Source organism: Meles meles, chromosome 1 (assembly GCF_922984935.1).
Source record: "Meles meles chromosome 1, mMelMel3.1 paternal haplotype, whole genome shotgun sequence".
Classification (NCBI taxonomy): Eukaryota; Metazoa; Chordata; class Mammalia; order Carnivora; family Mustelidae; genus Meles; species Meles meles.
Window position 1 is genome coordinate 90,574,823 of NC_060066.1, and position 21,768 is coordinate 90,596,590.

At 37.5% G+C, this 21,768-nt stretch overlaps 1 protein-coding gene across 2 annotated transcripts in view; it reads right to left on the reverse strand.

The window, feature by feature from the left end:
- The window catches only part of NKAIN3 (sodium/potassium transporting ATPase interacting 3), a 624,835-nt gene that overhangs the window by 266,033 nt on the left and 337,034 nt on the right, over nt 1-21,768 (reverse strand). For both annotated transcript variants that reach the window (XM_045979725.1, XM_045979715.1), the window contains exon 3: nt 21,217-21,297. In XM_045979725.1, coding sequence (XP_045835681.1) covers nt 21,217-21,297 — 81 coding nt within the window. The remainder of the gene's footprint in view (nt 1-21,216; nt 21,298-21,768) is intronic.

Genomic DNA, 21,768 nt, shown 5'->3' on the forward strand with positions numbered 1-21,768 from the left:
GGGTGGATGGATAGATGGATGGATGAAACATGAAGGATTAAGTTGAACTGAGAAAATTACGCTCTAAAATATCACATCAAAGCAATATTATATACGTTATTTTAATACAAATAATGTTATTTAATGCAAATATATTCCTTACTGGACATTTATTTTATGCATAAAGTAATGAAAGTGGAGAAATCATACAAATATAAAAGTTAGACACAGTCATAATTTTTATAAATGGCTATATCGATTAACATTTCTAGATACTTAAACAGTGTACAAATGCATATCAGAATATCCCATTTGTACTCACATTACATTGCCCAGAAATACCTATTTATTATGTTACTGAAAAATCTCACCATCAACCATTGATACTCCATAACATTTTTATTATGACTACTGTTTCTTTTTTTTTTTTTTTTAAAGATTTATTTATTTGACAGAGAGAAATCACAAGAGAGGCAGGAAGAGAGAGAGGAAGGAAAGCAGGCTCTCCGCTGAGCAGAGAACCCGATGTGGGACTTGATCCCAGGACCCCGAGACCATGACCTGAGCTGAAGGCAGCGGCCTAACCCACTGAGCCACCCAGGCGCCCCATGACTACTGTTTCTTAAATAAGTATTCTGTTATTGTTACTTGGCGTATGTTGATTGGTTCATATAAATTTAAAGTGGTGAGAAATTTTTTTTCTGGTATCACTCATCTTAGAAGGGGAAAAAGAACATCCGAAATCATCTTCCAGGCCTGTGACAAAAGGGGCACTTTATGACTCCTGTCCAGAAGTTTCCCTCATTGCTGGCGGTTTTGAGAAACATTCTATTGCTATTACCCAAACAGAAATATGGCGATTTTTCTTTCCCTAAAGCGATGTAATAGACTTTGTATGTAATAGGCTTTGTAATAGACTTTCTTTTCCTATCTATCTCTGTGTCTTCAGAGAGACATCTTTTTAGGGTTTTTCCTCCCTCTCCTCTGGAGCCTTCAGGCCTCTTGAAGAGCTTGTAGCCAATAATATGTTTCCTTGATGTCATCATTCTGTCATATATGCTCTTCTTAAAAAAGAAATATTGACCCTGAGACATTTCCATTGGCTCCCAAACATATTGATCTTTACAATTATGAGGTCAATAAGGGGAGAAAGGTAAAAAAAAAAAAAAAGTGTATTTATAAATTCCCAGATCCATGAATTTTCCCCATTTTTCTTCACCAGGATGTGCTCTTTTTGATATCCTTCTGTCCTCTCTTGAGTGTTTTAATTATGCCTCATAGCTTGCTAATTTTTTAAAGATTTGCTAATTTTTTAAAGATTATGATCTGCCTCCTAAACTAGACATCTACATTAGATGTATTTGGATTATAAACAGATAAATGAATACTGTTTTATTCAAGGCTATAATATATTTAATTAAGGAGGAAAATGCCATAGTGGTTATATATACAAATTTCATTTCTAGGGAAGAGTTTCCTGATTTTAGGTTGTTTGATAGTAGTTGAATGCACTTGCCAACAGTAGCAATAGGTTGATACTCTTTGCAACAAGAAAGAATAATTAGTGTAAAGAAAGAAGAGGATGATGAGAGGATTTAGTGAATCAAAAACTTTATGGGGTGAGGAGTGAAGGGATGCATGTCACTCTGGACTAGACCTTGGAGAACCAGAAAAAGCAGCCTGCCAGGAAGGGTCAGTTTGAGTTCCCTTGTCTCAAGCTGATTCCAATGGACATTGTTTATCCTCAGTTAATATCTAATTATTAGATCATATTTGTCTTCATATTTTATATAAAATATTATTTATATATTATATATATATTTTACAGCCTCACATCACCCATGAATTTCTTGGTTTAACAGTAAAAAAGAAAAAGAGAAGGAAAAAGAAAAAGAGAAAATTCTACTATGAACATATTAATTCAATCCTACATAAGGAATAAAATTACAGCTAAATTAATTAATTCAAAATGGATTGCAGACTTAAACATAAAACTTAAAACTGATTAAAAAAGTAAGAAAATTTTCAGAATCTAAGGCTAGGCAAAGAGTTCTTAGACTTGACTCCAAAAATATTACTGACAAATTGGATATTACCAAATTAAAAATGTTTCGACTCCAAAAGTATTTATTGACAATTGGATATTACCAAATTAAAAATGTTTGCTCTGCTACAGAGTCTGCTAAGGGGGAAGGAAAGACAAGCTGCAGATGGGGAGAAAATGCCCGCAAACCACATCTGACAAAGGACTCGTATCAAGACTATACAAAGAAGTATACATAAAACTTATATAAAAAACTTATATAAAAACATTAAAAAAATCAATAAATCCCATTAGAACATGGGCAAAAGATGTGATGAAATATTTTAAATAATAATAATATAATCACAGGAAAAGATATTCAACATCATTCTGCCATTAAGGAAATACAAATTAAAATCATAATGACATATCACTATGCACTTATCAGAATGGCTAAAGTCAGTAACTGATAATACCAAATGCTGACAGGAATGCAGAGAAACTGGACCATACATACATTGGTGGTGGTACAGTCTCTGAAGAAATCAGTTTGGCACTTTTCTGTGAAACTGAGCACACAACTACCAAATGGTCCAGCAATTACATACTTGGTCATTTATTTCAGAGAAATGAAAACTTCTATTTATACAAAATCTGTACACAAATGTTCACAGCAGCTTCATAATAGCCAAGAGTTGGAAAAAACCCAGATGTTCTTCAAAGGGTGGCCGGTTAAACAAACTGTGGTATGTCCATACTGCAGAATAAATACTCAGCAATAAAAAGGAATGAACTATTGATACATGTAATAACTTTGATGTATCTCTAGAGAGTTATCCTGAGGAAAAAAGCTCATCCCTACAGGTTATGGATGGTATGATTCCATTTATATAACATTCTGAAATGAGAAAATTATAGAAATAGAGAACAGATTAGTGGTTTCCACAGGTTAAGGACTAGAGGTGAGTATGTGTCTATAGAAAGGTAACACAAGGGATCCTGTCGTGATGAAATGTAGAAGTATATCGATGTAAATATTCTGGTTGTGATATTGTACTATATAATTCTGCATATGCAAATTTGCCAAAATTGCCCATTGTGGCAGTTGGGCCAAGGGTGTACTGCCTCTCTGAATTGTTTCTTACAACCCTGTGGGAATCCGCAACAGTCTCCAAATAAAAAGTTGAATTCAGACTTGGTTTTCAAAGGAGATTTATTATGTAGGGAAATGCTCTCATTTATAACCTGTGAAAAAGCAAAATATGAACCTGTATTTTAAGTAATGACAAATTTAAAGAGTGTATATATTTACCTATATGCTGACCCACGCATGTACTATATATACAGATACATACGTGCACACAAAATCTATATACATCGCTGAGCTCAACAAATGGGAATACTAAAATACTATGAGTGATGGGGGAAGAATAGAAGACAGATTTTTCCCTTCAACGTACTTTTCAGTTTTTAAAAAACATTCCTACGTTACCTTTATAATCAACAACAACACAACAAAACGGTTTGGGTCATGGCCACCCAGCCCACTCATACTTCACAACTTCAGACCTTTCCTAGTAGGGTGTCAGAAGAAATGGCAAATTATTGCAAACCTGGATCTGATATTAAATAAATTATCCTTTCCTACTCTCCAAACTGATGACTTTTATAATTAATGGGCTAATTTAACTGCAAATCTTCCAGTTAGTAATATTAATTAAAAAGGAGACATGTAAATGACCTTCTGAAAAGGACTTATCTCTTAATTTGCCCACAAATGAGCACTTGCCATTACTTCTTAATCAATACCAGGAAGCTGGCTGGAATTAATGCGTGACTTCTTCATTTCAGCCACTTTTAAGAGCACTCAGGATCACCACATGTGGACTGTTCAAGGCCGACTCTATATTTCCCTTTAATTTACCTGACCTTTCAGGCAGTGAGTGAATTTAAGGCCTTTATAGGCTTGGCCTGAATAACTGGCAACTTTCATGACTTTAATCATGGACCAAAAGCTTTGGGAAATGTCAGCCTTTTCTATGCCATTGTTTAATATGTTAATAAGATCATTAACATCTTTTGCTGAGAAAAGGACCTGATACATAAAGAAAATGGTAGGAGGTTGTAGGTGGAAGGGGATGAATAAAACTTTTTTTTTTTTCCTAGGAGGAAAGAGGAGTACTTTCCTCATAATCTTTTTTCTCACATGAATGTGCCTAGCAGGTTCTAAAATGGACACTTAGAAGGGAATACAGTTGCCTCTTTTGGAGAGATCTGGTTATAGAGGCAGCATAGAGGTGAAAATCAAGTCTAATGTCTTGCATATTATTCCTGGCATCCCTAAATTGTCCAGAAAGGACCCTTCTAATACATACTTAATCTATAACACAGCCCTGTTACTTTTCATAGCTAGCCTTCTAGCTATGAAGCTAGCCACTTTTCTTTTCATAGTTAGCCTTCAATTAATTCACTCTTCTTTCCTAATAATGTTGTTGACTGTGTTCTAATGTATATCTTAACAAGCATTTTGCTAGCTTGCCAATAGTTAGGGAGACCCTTAAAACCACTGGCATGTTCTTTCCTTAAGTCTTATAATACCCATTGGTTGTTTCAGGCTTGAATGCTTCCCTTCCCTGGATAATGTAAGTGACCCAGGATGGGAACTGCCAAGTTGAATTCAGTTAAGGTCAATAAGTACTTGCGTCACATGACTGCACTACAAGGAAGAGGTAAGGATGAGTCTGAATTATCTGTCCATGACAGCATCATCTTCACATCTTATGTCTTACATTTTATGGCTTAAATTAGTATAGGATTTCTCCATTTTGGACCTGAGGTCCAACAAAAACATTAGCACTATATCAGAATGCTTATTAGCTCAACAGCAACATGGTAGAAAAAGGTGTAAGGATATTTATTTTATTTCTTACTTTTTTTTTTTTTTTGATGAAGGGAAAAGCAATGCAAATTAAATAAATAAATGGGAAAAAGAAAAACGAAAAGCCACCACAATGAACTGTCCATTGCCAGGGAGGTAATCATAAGACTACACCAGCTTTCAGACACAGCTAGATGGATGTGGATGGGACAGTAGTTTTGAACTGGCTCAGCATTAAAATACCCCTCCTGTCCTTGTTATGGCTGGGCTGACGGCCAAGGCAGCTCCTAGATTCTGATAAGTCAATTAGATGGCACCAACCCCAAATCTACGTCACTTCCCTGAAATCTTCCATGAACTAGTGTCTGATACATTGAATTTGACTCTCTCTCTAGTCACTCGTTTTGTAGTGGTCACTAGCGATTTTAACTTCTCAGAGATACGATTTCCTCATCTGCCCAATGGAATGCGAGGCTCGGGGTAGGACTTGTGGGGCCACATGGGGGAAGCTGCCATAGATCACAAAGTTCCCTGCAGATGTTACAAGGAGGATAACCAAGGAAGACAGCAAGTGAGGCAGTGGACGTTTTGAATCCTGATTACGGGGTTGTGAAAATAGAATTTTTCAGATAATTCAAAGCCAAAGCCTTTCTGAAATCTGAAAACACAAATGTTGATTTCTGATCTTTGATGACTGAATTCACAAGATGACTACGCTAAGGCTTCTCATCATTTTATGTTGGGTAGCCTTGCTGACAGCCATTGGGACAGGGTTTTGTTTATTCATAAATCTCCCTTGTCTCCACCTTTCAGGTGCTTTGAGAAGACAGACCACTCCTTAGTGGTGGTGAAGGAAAAGGAAGAATGAGAACAGTAATATGTTTGCTCTGTTTTTTGTTGGTTTGTTTTTCCCTTCCATGTTGTGTTTCTCTTACATAACAGAGGTCACTGTCAATAACGGATATGATCTTAATCTTGGAGACAGCTTCCCAGGATTAAAAAGTACATTTACCAGGGGTGCCTGGGTGGCTCAGTGGGTTAAAGCCTCTTCCCTCGGCTCTGGCCATGATTCCAGGGTCCTGGGATCAAGCCCCACATAGGGCTCTCTGCTCAGAAGGGAGCCTGCTTCCTCCTCTCTCTCTCTGTGCCTGCCTCTCTGCCTACTTGTGGTCTGTATCTGTCAAATAAATAAAATATTAAAAAAAGAAAAGTACATTTTCCAGATTTCAGTTGTCTGACTAAGGGTAAATTATTTACCGCCTATAAGCCTTCCACTGTCTTATCTATGTCAGGCGAAAGGCCACTTTCTTTGGGAGATTGATGTCAGGGGAAAAAGAGCCACCTCTGTGAACTTGCCTAGTATGCAGTGGACCTTCTCACCCTAGCCTCTTTGTTTCTTCTGACCGGCTTCGAATCCTTTTCACTGAGAGATGGTGTCTTTGCTGGGAAGGTGAGCTCTGTGTTATAAGAGTCCTCAGCTACACTCTGATTTATTCAGTATTGCCAACTTACAGCTAAGAAACTATGACTCCCAGACTTCACATAGAGCAGAGACAGAATTTAAGGGTCTCTTGTACACTTGGCCTCTGATCCATTAGCAAATTCTGTGAGCTCCGCTTTCTCATTGCACTTCAAATCTGATTACTCTCCCCTTGGCCACTGTTATGACCCTTGCCCAAGCCCCTTCATGTCTGACCTGGTCGACCACAATTATCTCTCCATGGGTCCTCTTGCTTCCACTCTTGTTCCCTGCATAATAGTCACAGTGATTTCTGACTCTGTGATTCTACAGTGCTCAACCTTCCACTGGGTTCCCATTACCTTTGGACTAAGTATAAATCCTTCCCATGGCCGATGATTCCCATGGGATCTTGTCACTGCCCTGCTCTCCAGACACATGATCTGACCTCCTCACCTTGTTCATGGCACGCTGGCCACGCAACACATTATCCTACTCTTCTTGTACGTGCCAAGCATGCTACTATCTTGGGAACCTGGCATTGCCCCGTATGTTTCTACAGCTTCTCCCACTGTCCATTTCCAGGCAGTTACTTTCTATCCTCTTATCCTGCCTGTACCCCCCACCCCACCCCCTTAATAGCACTCAGCACGACAAGCTATTATGTCATGGATTTGCTTGCTTATATAGCTTGCTCTGAAACTAGAATATCAACTATGCGAGAGCAAGTTCCTCTCATCTTCCAGACACATCCTCAGCAACTACAATAACATCTGGCACAGAGCAGAAGCTCAATGAATTTGTTGACCGAAAGCGTCAGATTCCAATGCTGAGAAAAGAAACTGTTTAAGAGAGTTGGACCTCATTTTAAAGAAAATCCCTAAAAAGATTATTTCTGAAAAATATGTGGAAAATGAACAGTTGCCAGTGAGCTCTATGCCTTTAGCACATTTACCCGGCATTACTTCTTGCTTTACATATGTGATAGTGTTTTGATGACTGTTGTCCTGTTTTGTAAAGCCCCTTGAGCTACTGGAAGGCAAATACAATATAAATGCAAACTAATAATAAACCACCTCTCTGTTTGGTACTCATAATAAAGTGCATGAGGCTTTTGATGATTTACTGAAAAATAAAGTAGAGAGTTTCTAAATGTAAAGAAATAGGTCAAGTCAAAATCATTATAGTCCCATCCAAGCAGCAAGGGATCTTAGCATGTAAACTTATCACGAATTAGATCTAGGAAACTCACTTCCTGATGATTTGAACAAAGGTGAAAACTTCCTGCCTTCAAGGCATTCTGTTAAAATGCCACTAATCTTTCAGTCAAACAGATACAATTCTGATTTTGTTGTCTACAACACAGCTACCTCTAAATAAGTCAACATTTTTTCCCTTCTGGAGCACATCTTTTCTTACGTTAAAAACACTATAGACAAAGAATGAATAATAAAACCTATGATTTAATTGGTTAGACCCACCCAAAGGCAAGATTATAGAAGTCATTTAAAACTTTCTTTCCATAATATTTTTGAATATGATTTTACTTTTATGATAAGTTTAAGGAAATTAGATTCCAAGTTTATATGACTTAATTATAGATGCTCATAATACATAAAGGAGAATTTTTGGAAAAGTTGAATGTGCTGTTCCAAATCTATGTTTCTAAAACTATCACAGAGAGAACACGTGTTTGCCTAACGTGCTTTCCTACTGCCTTTGATAGCAAAACAATAAATTTCCTGAGCCACTTTGGAGTTGTCCGTCTTCGACGTAATGTTTTAAAAGAAATCCATTCATGTGGACTTTCATTGTACTGATTTTTTTTTTAATCTTAAAAAAAAAACTTCCTGGGAAAGTCAGAGTTATAGTTTAATATGAATCTCTATTAAGTAGTTGAATGTTTGGCTGTTATGGTAATGTTCTGGCATTTCATATTTTTCCTTTGCTATTGGACATGGAAAAGAGAAATAAACATCACTTTTTTACTCCTTTTGGGAAAAAGATAATGTGGAAAAAAATTATTAAAGCAACACACAGGAGTTGCAATCAGGTTGTAAAGGAGATTATAGACCCAGCAAGATGGGCAAACAGAGGACACGGAAAGAAGAAAAAAGGAATTTGTCTCAGTTTTCAGATTGATGTTATTGCTGATAATCACAAACATACGAAGCCTTGACTTGTTTCTCATATGGAAAGCTAAATTCTTTTAAAAAAAAAAAAAAGGAAGTTTCTGTTGACCTATGTGATTCTAGAATAGGAATTCCAATTACAATTCTGGATTTGCAAGGCTTAAGCTTGCTAGAAACCTTTAGAGAATTTAACAAATTAATGTAAACACTGGGAATAAATTTCAAAATACATCCAAAGTCCATTTTGTTGTTGTTGTTCAGCTCCCCAAATGACCAATCACCGGTTATGCTTAATCACGTTTAAACCATGAGACACTATTGCATGGCATTCTTCCTGTAGAAGTCATCCCTCAGTATACTTGAGAGTTTCAATTTCCTCTGGAAGCGAAGACTACCTTCATTTCACTTTTTTACAAGTTCAAATATGAAGAAATCATTGTTACTGACTTAATCCCCAAAGGGAAAAGAATGAGGAAAGAAATTACAGTAATAAAAAGGAGATTTTCCTTTAATCAGCTTCTTATGAAGAACTGTAAAGCAAGCTCCCGGTACCGGATGAAGGTGATCACACCTCCCAGACAGCACAGGACCAGAGAAATATATGGACAATGATTTCTCCTACAAGAATAAACGGCCCATCACCATGCTTTCTCCTGGACGAGCCAGTGTATTAGTGCACTGAGTCATGCAAAGGTGCTTAATGGCTCTGAGAGAAGGTGCATCACACCTCACAGACATGGCTCATTTGCATACCCCCCCCCCCGTTAATCCCAGCAGGAGGTGTGGATTCAGGGGTCTCCCAGAGCAGAAACCTAGAGATTCTTAGATAAAAGCAGTTCTTTACTAAACTTTATAACCTCATTCCAAACTCCAGTTGTCAGTTAACAGCTTTCAGGATGACATCTTAAATCAAGAAAATGTCACACGTGTACAGTAACTGGCCTAATCTTTTCTGTAAATTGCTGCCTGTGGTTTTCAAAAACATAGTAAATTGCTGGCAATTGACAATGTGTCTCCCCTGCACGGCTAACTTCACTTTTGCACAGTTAACAAATCAGGCTTAAATTATTCATCAGATCACCCAATGTCTAGGCTCTTCTGACTGTCATTGATTAGGGACCAGTAGCCTGCCTGCCTTTTATACTGAAGAGAAATTCTTAGATGCTCCCGGCATCTAAGATTAATTGTACACAGGAAATGATAACGCTCTTTGTCCCAGTATCTCAGTTAATGGTGAGCACAACTCACTGTACAACCGGCATTTCTGCTTCCTATGTGTCCTGAAGCAGGACAGAGTATTTTCTCACATTAATACTTAAAATAGCCTTAATACCCCTTTACACTTCCAGTATACTGAGGAAGTGTTTTCTCTATTAATTCCATAATTACAGGGCAGGGAAAAAATGATGAGTTATATGTACAAACTAAAACATCAGATGAACGGTTTAGAAATGATGCCATCAAACCATTGTTCATTGTTCTGAAAACAGGGTCAAATCAACTCCCCAGACCAAATTGAATTTTTATTGCTAAAATCAATGTGGGGGTAGAATGCTTGTTCTGAAAGGGTGTCCTAATACCATTTTTCTTTCAGGAGCAGACATGGGATTTTTCAGAAAGCATATTTACCCTTCCTTGAAATACTTTTTTGAATCAGTACTGGCTCCAAGCTAAATAGTGCGGTTGTGCAGTACAAAGTTCTTGCATTTGAGGAACACGTTTGTTCACTTATGTACAGGGAAATTAACTTTAGATCATCACCAAAGGATTCCCAACATCCTGGCATTTTCTCCTGACTGTGCCTGCCCGGAAAGCTATTTCCAGGACACTGGTAGTCATGATCTGTAACTTGATAACTCCCTTGTTTAGAGCATGCCCCTACAAGAACACCTCCCGAAGGGAGTGACCTTGGCTCTGATGCATATAATTCCATGGAATTTTGTGTCACCAGTGTCTGCTGGCCAGAAGAGAGTCTGAGAAAAGAGTGTGGGATGGAGGTGGGTGGATAGATGCAAATTCATCTCAGGAGATTTTTAATACTCAAAGCATGTTTCTCACCGATGGTATGTCAGTAACAGCGTCTGTGTTTGTGAAATGTCAGCTCAGTAGTACTTGTAATGCTGTTTTTCACTGAGTGTGTCCAATCCCCATCCCTTCTTCCTTAGGACACCTCTTCTGTTCCTGGTGAAGACTTTATTTCCTGCTCTGTGATTCCATGCTCTTTCCCCTTCATTATTATACCACTGTTATTGTTATTTTCTTGTTACTACTCATTTAATGTGTCATTCCTAGGATACAGAACATTTTATGAGGGCAAGAACTGAATATAGATCCAGTGCCTGGCACAGTGCTTCAAGTTAAGTAAATACTAAGTAAAATTATCTATAGAATTATATGTGATTAGTTAGACATTGTTTTTGGCTGTACATATCAAGCCCCAAAACACATTTTCTACTATAAAAGAATTCTGGTCATAGGCAGCTCAGGGTAGTATGAAAATCCACAGAGTTACTAGGTTCCCAAGACTCCTTTTTACATTTTCTTGCATTTTTTCTCATTCATGATTAACGTCCTCAGGGTCACCTCCTAGTCCAAGATGGCTCTCACACTGTGGTCATAGAATAATGGCCCCCAAATATGTCCATGTCCTAATCCTCACTGCCTATGAATATGGTACCTTCCATGATGAAAGGGCTTTGCAGAAGTGATTGAAGTGAAGGACCTTGATATGCTGAGATTAACCTGTGTTATCCAGGTGGGCCCAATCTAATCACCTGAGTGCTTAAAATTTGAGAGGTTTTCCTGGCAGCCAGAAATGAGAGAGGTGCTAGAATGAGAAGGATTCAAGCTGCCATTGCTGGCATTGACGATGGTGGATGGGATGTTGGAGGCCTCTAGAGTTTAGAAAAAAGAAGGAAAAGATTCTTCCCTAGATTTTCCAGAAAGGAATACAACCCTGCTGACACCTTGATTTTATTTTATTTTTCTTCATTTTAGTGAGATATAATTGACATATAACACTGTCTGCATTTAAAGTGTACAACATGGTAATTTGATAGAAGTATATATTCCAAAGTGATTGCCACAATAAATTTAGTTGGCATTCATCCCTTCATATAGCTACAAAAATTTTTTTTCTTGCGATGAGAATGCTTAAGATCTGTTCTCTTAGCAACTTCAACTATACAGTATACAGCACTGTCAATTATAGTCACCATATTATACATAGCATCCCAGCACTGATATACTTTATAACTGGACTTGTAACTGCTGACCACCTTCACATATTTCCCCAACTCCCTAAGCCCCACTTCTGGCAACCACCAGTCTGATCTCTGTATCTATGAACTCAGTTTTCTTAGACCCCCATACAAGTGAGATCCTATAGTATCTGTCTTTCTCTGCCTGACTTTTTTCCCTTAACATCATTCATGTCTTCAAGGTCCATCTATGTTGTCACAAATGGCAAGATTTCCTTCCTTTTTATAACTGAATAATACTCCTGTGTGTGTGTGTGTGTGTGTGTGTGTTTGTGTATACATACCAAATACATACAGACATTGGTCACATGTTCTTGATCTGTTCATCTGCCAATGGACACATAGACATGTAGGTTGTTTCCATGTCTTGACTAATATAAATAATACTGCAATGAACATGGGGGTGCAGATATTTCTGTGGGACAGTGATTTCATTTCATTCGGATATATTCCCAGACATGGAGTTGCCAGAGCAACTATTTTGATCTATTTTGAATTTTCTGAGGAACTCCCATACTGTTTTGCATAGAAGCTATTTGACATCTTGATTTTAGCCCATTGAGACTCGTAGGATTTCTGACCCACAGAAGAACTGTAAGATTTACATTAAGTATAAGATTTGTATGCTTTAATTTACTAAAGCTGAGCCTGTCTGCAAACTGTATGGGTTCCTTAGTGGCCCTTCCAGAAGTTCTTCATAATTCTTTTGCTTCTATCTCAGTGGCCAGAACTTAGACTCTTACAGGGGGAAAGAGATTCGTGTTTTTTAGCACTTCTGTCTCACAGGAAAGCAGGGTTTTCCCTGACTCTCCATCAAAAGGGGGAATAGATGATAATACAAAATAACCAGAAATTTCAGCCACCATTTGTTTAACAAAAACATAATTAGATGAATATAGTTGACAACCTAGAAAACTAGGAAAATGACATAATCTCCTTAGAAGTCGACCTCCCATTTGGAAATTAATTCAACAAATGGATATCCTTCCTTTAAATTTTCAGTTCTCTACATTTCATTCAATTTTTGCCTCATCCATTTAATTTTAATCTGAGAAATGTGTGCTTTTAAAATTTCTATACTTTTAGTAAATTAAGAACTACTGACATTCAGATTCCACAACTAAGAGAGCTTGAGTCAAACCAGCTTCCACAAGAACAGACTAGAATTACTTGTTTAATACCCTAATTTTTTTCTTCAACTTCATCTTTCATCTGAATGTGAAATATTCCGTCTGGTTTCTGTAGTAAACTGGAAGATCCCCCCAAAAGCCCACCCTCTGAGGGAGCCCAGAGCACTTATGCTTGAACGTGTTCATTGTAGCACAAGTGATTCCTGCAAACCCAGCTGGATGGGTATTGCTGCTTTACTTCTGTTATTCCTGAGTCAAGAAACAGGCGGAAGGAGACTAAAGCCGAGAACTTCCAAACGGTGGAAGAGATACAGCCTTATCCCTGATTACCAGACACATGGGGCTTGTTTCTGGTTCCCCTTTCATCCTGTCTTCCTGTGCCTCTGTTCCCTGCTCTGGGCACTTATTCTCTGTTGTCCTCACTGTCCGTCCTCAGACAGGACATGGAGGGCTGAAATTGCTCCTGCCTCTTGCCTCTCGTCCCCCGGTGGGTGCACGCTGCAGCCGGGATCCCAGCCAGCTCTGCTGGTGGGCAGACATGACTTACAAGGACCTTCATACTAAAGGGCAGGTCATTACAAGGATTTCTGAATTGTCATTCTGTTAGCGCTCCCTGCGCCAAGAGAAAGCAAAACATATCTCTCTTCCTGTCATCTTTGCCAGTAATCTCCTGGCCAATCATTTTTTTTTCCCCTTCACATCTTCTCCTATATATCTGGTTTGATTTCCTTATTGTTCTCTTCATCCTGCATTCTCAAGCTCACCCTTTCTGAGCCAGGGATCCAGAACTTGTGTGGCATGACAGCTGGTGGGACAACACTGGGCTTCCCGGTGGCTGCCATGACAGATCTATGTACAAATACTTTTAGGGCCATTTGTGTTCAAGATCCCAATCAGTCTGAGGCATCAGGCCCACACTTCCTCATACCATCACAGCACAAGAGAAACTCTCTGTGCAAAGAGAACTTCTTAGATATTATCAGTTACCTGTGACGCCCCCCCCCATCCCAGGTTACATAGGAGAATTTGATACAAAGCATGTAAATGATTTGTGATTGCCTTCATCTGAGAGTAGTGTTGAGTAATTGTTATCATAGGCTCCTCTGTTTGTACGGGGTCCTTGAGCTTAATGTTCGTTATCTGGCCCTGTGGTGTTTTATTTTATAAAACTACATCATGGTATAGGCTGCTATTCTGGTTTTAAAAAGTAAATAAATGCAACTAATCAAGCTCTCTTTTAAATCTTGTGAAACTGGAAATGTCACCTGAAATTCTTCATCACCAGGATTGTACTCTTAATTGACGTTTCATAACAAAGAGATTGTGTCTTCAAAACAAACTAATTAACATCACAGCAAGGAATCCGAAAACCTTAATGGCATTTACTCATGTTCTATTCATTCTACACATTGTTCTAAAATGCTCTTATGTTCATCAAAAATTCTGCAGTAGTTACTTTAAATTGTCTTTAAAAACATAGCAAAGCATTTAAATATAAGCTATAAAAATGTGGTCTCTGTAGCAACAAAGTTTTTTTAAAGATCATGCTTACATGGAAATTCAGCAGGCATGGTCAGCTCAGAATGGCTTAACTTATATAACCCGTGGCTTAACAAATTACATATGTTAGAATAATTAAAGGCTTATTAAAAATAAAGATCACTGGGGCACCTGGGTGGCTCAGTGGGTTAAAGCCTCTGCCTTTGGCTCAGGGCATGATCCCGGGGTCCTGGGATGGAGCCCCACATCGGGCTCTCTGTTCAGCAGGGAGCCTGCTTCCCCGCACCTCCCCCTCCTCCCCCCCCCCGCCTCTCTGCCTATTTATAATCTCTGTCTGTCAAATAAATAAATAAAATCTTGAAAAAATAAAAATAAAGATCATTTAGGGGCGCCTGGGTGGCTCAGGTCATGATCCTGGAGTCCTGGGCTAGAGCCTGCTTTAGGCTCCCTGCTCAGCTGGGAGTCTACTTCTCCCTCTGCACACCCCCATCATGCTCTCTCTCTCTCTATCTCTCAAATGAATAAATAAAATCATTTAAAAATGAATATCATTCAAGGAGAATTTAAGGAGAATTTAATTTATTTAATTTTAAGGAGAATTCGACATATTCGAAGACTTACATCGGCAGAAGCCACTAGTAAAAGCTGGAAAGACTAAGGCCAGCGTGAGGTCAGAATCCACCAGAATCCACAGCAGCTATAAGATGGTGAAGTGAGCAGTTGACTACTTCCTGTGTCCTCTCCCAGAGGAACGGAGTCACAAGAAGGGAGAAGAGAGGGGTATGTGAAGGCCTTAAGGATGGACAGCTCTAGTGAGGCCACCACAGATTTGAATCAGACAGGAGACTAGTGTTTAATGACCAAATCTACCACAGAATCTGTACATAAAGTAATAAGGATTGGAAATAGGGTTTGAGCCAAAATAGTTGAGATCCCCTTCACTCTAAAAGAAATAAAACTATTTTATAATTATAATTCAATGAGTTGAGACAATAAATGCTATACAGGTACCACGTTTACCTTTCTTTCAAAGTTGACCTCAGGCATATTTTCATTATAAGAATATGAATAAACTATAAAATTAAAAAAAAAGCACTTCTGTATAGTTTTCCAATTCTATTTGCCTGTATCCTTATTCAATAGTTATTCTCGTCATATAGCCAACAAACTACTGTTAATAGAATAACACATCCATCTGCTTTTTTGGGAAAACAAACAAACAAACAAACAAACCTATTTGAACCTCTACAGAAAGTCATAAGATTATCACACAAAATTCTGATTAAAAACTCCTGACACCACCCATCCCGCAACCTCTATTAAGCAGCATGCTTCAGTTTCTATAGGTCATTGGACTATAACGTAGGGGCAAATGATATCTGTAGAGCAAATGCTTTCAAAACCTTTTGTATCAAATGCAAAGGATGAAATTTATGAAAAATAAAGTACTAAGTTTAAACTAGGTTATGATTTTCTTTATATAGAAAAGAAGCTACAGGGGAAAACAATGTTCTTCCTACACAAAGAGGGACCCTGAAGATTCTGTTTTAAGAAGCTATGTTCACTTAGATCCATGCCAAAAGAAAAAGTATAGTTTAAGTCTTTTGGAATAAGAAATGCATAACTGTGTTTATGCTGCTTTCCTATTTTTTAAAAAATAATTGTATTATTTTGGGGAGAAAAAAGGGTTTAGATATAAAAGGCGAATGGTACACAAGGAACCAAACATAAAGATAAACATTTGCAAGACTTTGGGTCTTATATCAATTTAATGCCTGGAAGCAGATTGTGATGGCTCTTCCTTTATGAATCCTTAATAACTGGGTAGATATCCGCCACCACTTCCATCTTCCCCTACCCCAGTCAATAGCACAGACAAAAACATTCTGTCTGGATAGCAGGATAAGTATATAACAATATATTAATTCAGTTCCTGAAATATTTTGTTATTCTAGGGAGCTGAAAGAATTTATGCATTTTTGCAGTGTCTCATTGATACAGATATGACATTTACTTCACGATAGAGTTAATAGGATACCATTCTTGAGGTTCCAAATGTAGGCATAGTTTTGCTGGGTTTCTAGGATGCTCCTGTATCATTTGCTGCTACATGTTTCTCAAATAAAGATATTTTGTGCCCCTAGCTTCACCCCTCTGTAAACATCATATTTCAAGATTCCTTTTGAAAAATGGCCATGTAGGAAGAGATCACGAAAAGGAAAAGATAAAGCCAAGTTTAACATTCATTGCTAGATTCAGTAAGTTGCATTTATTTAAATAAAAAAGAAATATACTATACATCATTGACTTAGTTTGAAACTGTCATCTGAAAAAGAATTCTTTGAGACAAAAATATTTAGTCCGTTTGTAAGAAATAATTGATGGACTGTAAACAGTGGAAGGAAATTGAAGTTCTATTTCCTAAGCAATTGCTCCTGTACATAACTGAATTGACTCTAAAAGTTTTCTACTTGAAAGTGCCTGTCCAAAGCCACAGTTAGTGGAAGAAGCTAACCTTGAAGGAAAATGAATCTTGAGTAAGAGAGAGAATTTTTTTCAGTAAGTACAGAGGAACAATTCACGGTAGGTAATAAGAATGAGCCTTGAAAAGAAGAATTATCTCATTGATCTTGCCTGGCTGCTCAGGGAAAAAATTCAACTGAAGAATCTCACAAGAGAAGAGGATGCTTCTGTATGAAATGGTGATAATTTAAGTCAAAAAAAAAAAAAAACAAAACAAACAAACAAAACCAAAAACCAGAGAGAGAGTGCTATTATTGCCATTAGGGAAATGGCTTAAATTTCCTTAAGAATCAAAATACTTACAAATCAGGTCCCAGTGGAAAAAGTCCAGTTGTTAAAACATGATATAGAGGGGGAAAAAATGAAGGTAGGTTTCCTTTTGAGTGAAGACAATGCAAAGCACCTATCTCTCTTCCCCACCCTTGTTCATAAGTTTTGAAAGGCCCCTGATCAAAGCAGAGGATTAATAAGATCTTTATAGTAACTGTTTACATTTATTTTTCTGTCTAAATTATGCTTGTGCACATTCTGAATTCTAGAAAATGGGACACATTCAAAATGCTCTAGGATCGCAACATGTAAGTTCCATTCACCTTTCGAGAAAAAGCGGTTAGCAGAAATATTAGCTGAAAGTTGGTACACGTTAGAGTAAGCAGGAGCATGGCATAAGATATTAGCTTCAGTTTCTTTGGAATTAAAAAGAAAGTACAACCTGGGTTCTGAACATAACTTATTTTTCATTCTCTTTAAATGTAGCAAATGAGTTGAGTTTTCATATTTACATTCTGAATGTGTTCCTAGGGAGGAAAAAATGATTTCAAGTCTTGCAACCTCCAAAGAAGTAGCAATAACTTATTAATTGTGCCCTGGGTGATCTTAAACTGTGGCAGAAAAACAGCCTTAGAGACTTCCAAAGATGCATAAAGTTCTCCTAGGGGGAACAGTAGGGACACCGGGAGAATCTAGCTGCAGAAGTATTTCAAAAAAACCATTTACATGTTGAAGGAAAGGATTTAATTAATAGTGTTACAGCTGTGAAGTTAATATGCAGAGCGGAGGTCCTATCACAAGGGACTGTTATATATTTTTTAAACAAGTCACTCAGTCCTACATTTTTTCCCGTTACAGCATTTGCATAGTAATAAATATACGCCCCGAAGGCTTCGGGATGAGAATCATGATAGTCTGTTAATTTCTTCAATAATAATAAAGATGATGATGTTGATGGCAATTATGAGAAACGCTATTTACCGAAACCACACTCTTTGCCAAGATCCTTTCTAAGTCCTTTATATGCATTATCTTATTTAATACTTTCAACACTTCAGTAAAATTATCACTGCGGTTTTCCTCAAAGGAAACAGAGACTCCAGGAGATTATGTAAATGCAGACCCATAATTATTGCTGATCCTACCACACATGTACACCTTCCTTAAAAACAATCCAGCAATTTCCTTCAAGTTCTGGAAGGTCTGAGGAGAATCAGGACCCTCAAGACCAGTGACAAACACATGATGCACAGCTGACTGGCAGACGAGCTAAAAAGGAGAAGAATATCTGGATGTTGGGATCAAGAATCCCCATGGAGGTGGGGGGCGCCTGGGTGGCTCAGTCATTAAGCGTCTGCCTTAAACTCAGGAAATGATCCCAGAGTTCTGGGATCGAGCCCCGCATTGGGCTCCCAGCTCACTGGGAAGCCTGCTTCTGTTTCTCCCATTCCTCTGCTTGTGTTCCCTCTCTCGCTGCCTCTCTCTGTCAAATAAAAAAATAAAGTTGTAAAAAAAAAAAAAAAAAGAATCCTTATAAGAGCCCAAATGTAGAATTGTTCATGCCCACAGTAATGTGCACTAATAGCTAATAAGAATGATTATGTGGTTCGTGTCACCAGAATAACACTGAATAGAGATAGGGTGGAAATCAATCTGAATCCGGTTTTTGGGAAAAGATCTGTTATTTTAGAATGGATATTTTAGGCAAACATCCAGGCCAAAGGAGACTTCTTTTAGTCTATCCAAGTGGGTAATGCCAAGAAATGCCTTCACGAACTAGCAAGAAATAGTTCTAAAAAAGTACGTCCTGGCATATATGGAGAAGGAATTTCTTATAAAAACTGCAGTCCCATCTGGAAAGGTTGCAAAGGGGCTTGGGTTTGTCAAATGTCCTTAACTCAGTTCAAATTTTCAGAACAGATTTCCTAGATTGAAACTGAGGCTAAACTGTGGCTAACCAGGGAAATGTTCCCAGCCTTTGAGGCAGTTAAGAGGAGAACAACAGAAAATCTTTGGAGTCATCTATCCTTTTAATGACCTAGAATAGTTGGTTGATTGCCTAATGGCATTTGAATGCGTGATAAAATGAGTGACTGGCCCTAGTATCTCTGTCGTTTTTAACCTCGCACCCAAAGAAATGAGAAAGAAAAAGCCTTTAACAGGCATATTGATATTAGAAAAGCAGTTACAAAAAGCAATTCGCTGAAGTTACCTTGCGCAGCAGAGGGAAAACAGACTGGTATGGAAAAAAGATGACTATTATCTTCTAATCACTTTTTAGGGCTGTTTTGAAGCTCACCTGAGTTACCATAAATGATGTGCTTAAAACAATGCTTCATACCCAACAAGCGTTGATTACCACTACCATTTATCGGCAAGCTGGTCCCGCCTTTATATTTCACCGAGACTTAATATGGTTAAATGATTTGCCTAAGGGCCCGTGGTTAATAAGTACTAAAGACAAGATTTGAGAGAAAGACTTAAGATTTGAAGTTCAGTTTCGTTTTAGCGCACCATGTTACCAATTCCACAGGACCAGTTTCTTCTGGTCTAATATTTTTCCAAAAAAATAGGTTTATATGGAAGAAAATAGAAGAGAATTACTACCCCGTACAGTAATGATTTAAAATGACCATTCAAATTACAAGATATAAAATGTCATGGTTTGAAAAATGCTATGCTTAACTTATTATTCACATTTATTATATTCACAAAATTTGCATTTTAAAATTACTTTATAATCTGCATGTTACAGAAGATAGCAAGGCACTGATTTAAGTACTTTTTTCTGTCTTAAAAATTAGAGATAAAATGTGATTAATAGCACAAATATTAAAGGTAGGTACTTATGCATTTGTAAAAAAGTCAGTATTAGCAATGTCATTTTTGGCTCCCAAACACATTTGCCAATGTGAGAAAATGATGACAAGTTCTAATTATAAAGTTATTATAGTGTAGAATCAAGAGTAACCAACTCAGGAGGTTCTCAAGAAAATCCTTCAGGGAGTTTTGCTGCATAGCGGAATCAAAAACTCTTTGTTACTCTATTGGACTTCAGTGGAGCCTAACAATTCTGAGTCTGTGCTGGCCAATGCAGATTTCTAAGATCTAAAGCTGCAAATGCTCGTAGAAGACCATTATGTTACTCAGACGTTTTCAGACGATCATACAATAGAATAAGTGAGCAGACAGAGTCGATAACAAGAAATCTAAAAAAAGAAAAAACTAAACAAAACACAACAACAACAAAACTACAGCTTTCTTATTCTTCTTGTGATTATACTGTTCCATTTCTTCTCTATGGTTTTTACAAATAAAAACTGTGCTGGTTTAAGAGGAAAATGTATGAGACACCCAGCTAGAAACTTTACCCAAGATGCTTTTACATTGGGATGGCCATTCAAAACCTGGTTTTGCAGGAGTCACCGTGAAAATTGTGTGCTCTGCTGACACTAGTCGTAGACAGACAGAAATGAGGCTGGTAACATGTTGCATTAAGACAGCTCTCTTCGTCTGAGCAGAATTTCAAGATGCACTTAGTTGTTAGTCAAGTGACCCTCCAACTACACGTATAAGGCTTTCATCCTTTGTCACACTTTTTTTTTTTCCAGAATTCGTATTGAAGCAAAGATAGCGACTTGCTATTCATATTGATTACATTAACATTTTCATTAATCCCCATTTCCACTTTAAATTACAGGAACGCTCAAAACCATTTTTCACTTAATATTTGGGGCTGTTGTCATTGTAACATGAAGCCTTTTCAAGCAGGACACGAGGATACACTAGAAGCTGAGTTTCAGTACAGCTTAACAAACCACCATAATTCCAGTTTTGAAATTCCATTAAATTAACATTCTCCCAAGATCATTCTTTCCTGATCAGTATCCAAACTTACTCTAAATTAGTATTACATTTCTAGAGTTACTTAGATTACTCTCTATACACACATACACACATACACACACACACATGCACTCTATACACACACATACATGTAGTCATAATAATTATTTATTAGTACTCTTTTTAAAGTGTACTTTAAAAGCATGATAAACTTACCTTAGAGAGTCCACCTACTTCCAAATAAAAGCAGATAATGAACACATTCCAGGTGACCCAGAGGGCAGTCCATACTGTGTACTAGAAAGAAAGGAGGCAAGGGGGAGAAAGAGTTGAAAAAATGTAGAGATGGAAGTCATGTATACTAAATAAATCAATAATAAAAATGTCAATAAGTCTAAGTCTTCTGGGAAGAAGCAGGGCGCGCTCAAAAAAGAGTGCTCCTTATGAGGTCCCCTAAGATCTAGAAATTAAAAATCCAATAGTTTCTTTGGCTTTCAGTAGATGCCAATAAAGCTAGATTTATTTTTAAAGTGCTTTGCTGGCTTGCAGATAAAGTTAAATCCAAGTGCTGACTTGATTTCTGTTTTCTGAGTATTAGCTTTTCCAGGGAATACAATTATGCAAATTTTTGTGGGTTATCTATCTATCTTTTACTTATAATATTAACCTGTCAAGTTTTTAGGAATGTTAGTCAAAACTCGGCACTTCCATATCTCTGAACAAAGACCATGTTTGAAAATAGATGTTTGGAGTAAAATTAACAAACTT